This window comes from Haliaeetus leucocephalus, unplaced genomic scaffold (assembly GCF_000737465.1).
Source record: "Haliaeetus leucocephalus isolate CR32 unplaced genomic scaffold, Haliaeetus_leucocephalus-4.0 Scaffold340, whole genome shotgun sequence".
In the NCBI taxonomy this organism is placed as follows: domain Eukaryota; kingdom Metazoa; phylum Chordata; class Aves; order Accipitriformes; family Accipitridae; genus Haliaeetus; species Haliaeetus leucocephalus.
Window position 1 is genome coordinate 3,678,168 of NW_010972776.1, and position 1,518 is coordinate 3,679,685.

Consider the following 1,518-nt stretch of genomic DNA (forward strand, 5'->3'; position numbering starts at 1 on the left):
CGGGGGGGGCCCCGTCGAGTCACTTCAGGAGGTCCTTGGTCTCCCCCGAGATCCTGGCCATGTTGGAGGCGGTGAGGGCCGAGAGGTGGGGCGGGGGGGGCATCTGGCAGATGGTGCAGGGGCACGGCAAGCCCGCCCAGTGCTGGAAGCCGCTGCCGAGCTGCAGGGCGGGAGGGGTCGAGGGGGTCTTGAGCAGGGAGTGGGGGGGGCGGATGGTGCCGATGGCCGGCAAGGAGGCGGAGAGGGAGGAGGAGGTGTTGGCGGAGGACAAGGCACTGCCGAGGATGGGGTGCACCTGGTGCACGGTGCCGGCGGCGTGGGGCGGGTGCCCGGCGGAGTGTCCCACCGTGCCGCAGTGAAAGGCCGAGTGGTGCCCCCCGTAGATTTCCCCCACCAGCCTCTTCATCTCCTCCAGGGAGCTGGTGAGCATCAGGATATAGTTTCTGGCTAGCAGGAGGGTGGCGATTTTGGAGAGTTTTCTCACGGAAGGTCCGTGGGCGTAGGGCATCACCTCCCGCAGCCCGTCCATGGCGAGGTTGAGGTCGTGCATCCTCTTACGCTCCCGGCCGTTGATCTTCAGCCGCAGCTGCTGCAGGTCCTGCTCCGAGAGCTGCTTCTTGATTTTGTACTTGCTGCCTTCCCCTCCGGCCTTGGAGCCGTTCCTGGAGAGGCCTTCCCCAGACATCTTCTGCACCAGGTCGTTCTGGGTGGAGGAGACGGAGTTGAGCCGGCTGTCTTGGTGGTGGTGATGGTGGTGGTGGTGGTGGTGGTCTCGCAGGTACATCTCATCCATGTCTGGCGAGGAAGCTCTGCTGGAGACAGAGCTGGAGTCAGAATTCATTGTATTCGGGCTTCTGAGCAAGAAACTCTTCCCTGCTCTGGAGGCGGCGGAACAAGACAACTCTCCTTCGAAAAGCACTGAAAACGGAGCGAAAAAGAAATAAACGGTCGGCAGGCTCTGCCAGCGAAGGGCTGGAAGTGCTGGAGGAAGAGGAAAAAAGCCCCTCGGCCCCCTCTCTCACCAATCTCTCTCCCTCTCTCCCCCGGTTACTCAGCCTGTTTAGAGGATGGCTAGTTAGTGTATGCTTGGACTAACCTCAGCCTGAAAAAGAGGGGCTTTTATAGAGCTGCAGCAGAGAGCAGAGACAAAAGGAGCCCTCCTATGTATAATGGTCTAGTTAGGATGACGTGCCATTATTCAGGGCGGTGCGCTTTGACTGTCCCATTTAGCAAGGACCCCTATTCATATTCATTGTGGTGCCACCCGGGACACCTCAGCCACGGACCATCAGGAGTCAAGGAGACACAAAACCCCTCTGATTGACACCGCACACTCATCGCTCCGTGTGCGCGCCATCTCCTCCCCCTGCCCCTCATTTCCAATATAAAACCGCATCCCGTCTACAGTAGGGAGGCGAGGGGCTGCGGGGGGCTGCGCGCCTGCTCGGGGCCGGCGAGGAAACCCCGGCCGCGGGCGGCAGCGGGCAGGAGCCGCCCGGGGAAGTCCCCCCGCTCCGG

At 61.9% G+C, this 1,518-nt stretch overlaps 2 protein-coding genes across 2 annotated transcripts in view; one reads left to right on the top strand and one right to left on the bottom strand.

The window, feature by feature from the left end:
• The window catches only part of DACH2 (dachshund family transcription factor 2), a gene marked incomplete at its 5' end in the record, with an annotated part of 315,957 nt that overhangs the window by 283,929 nt on the left and 30,510 nt on the right, over positions 1-1,518 (top strand). The window lies entirely within an intron of this gene.
• Positions 20-841, bottom strand: OLIG3 (oligodendrocyte transcription factor 3). The gene has a single exon (XM_010572427.1). It carries the CDS (start codon positions 839-841, stop codon positions 20-22), a length of 822 nt encoding a protein of 273 aa, XP_010570729.1.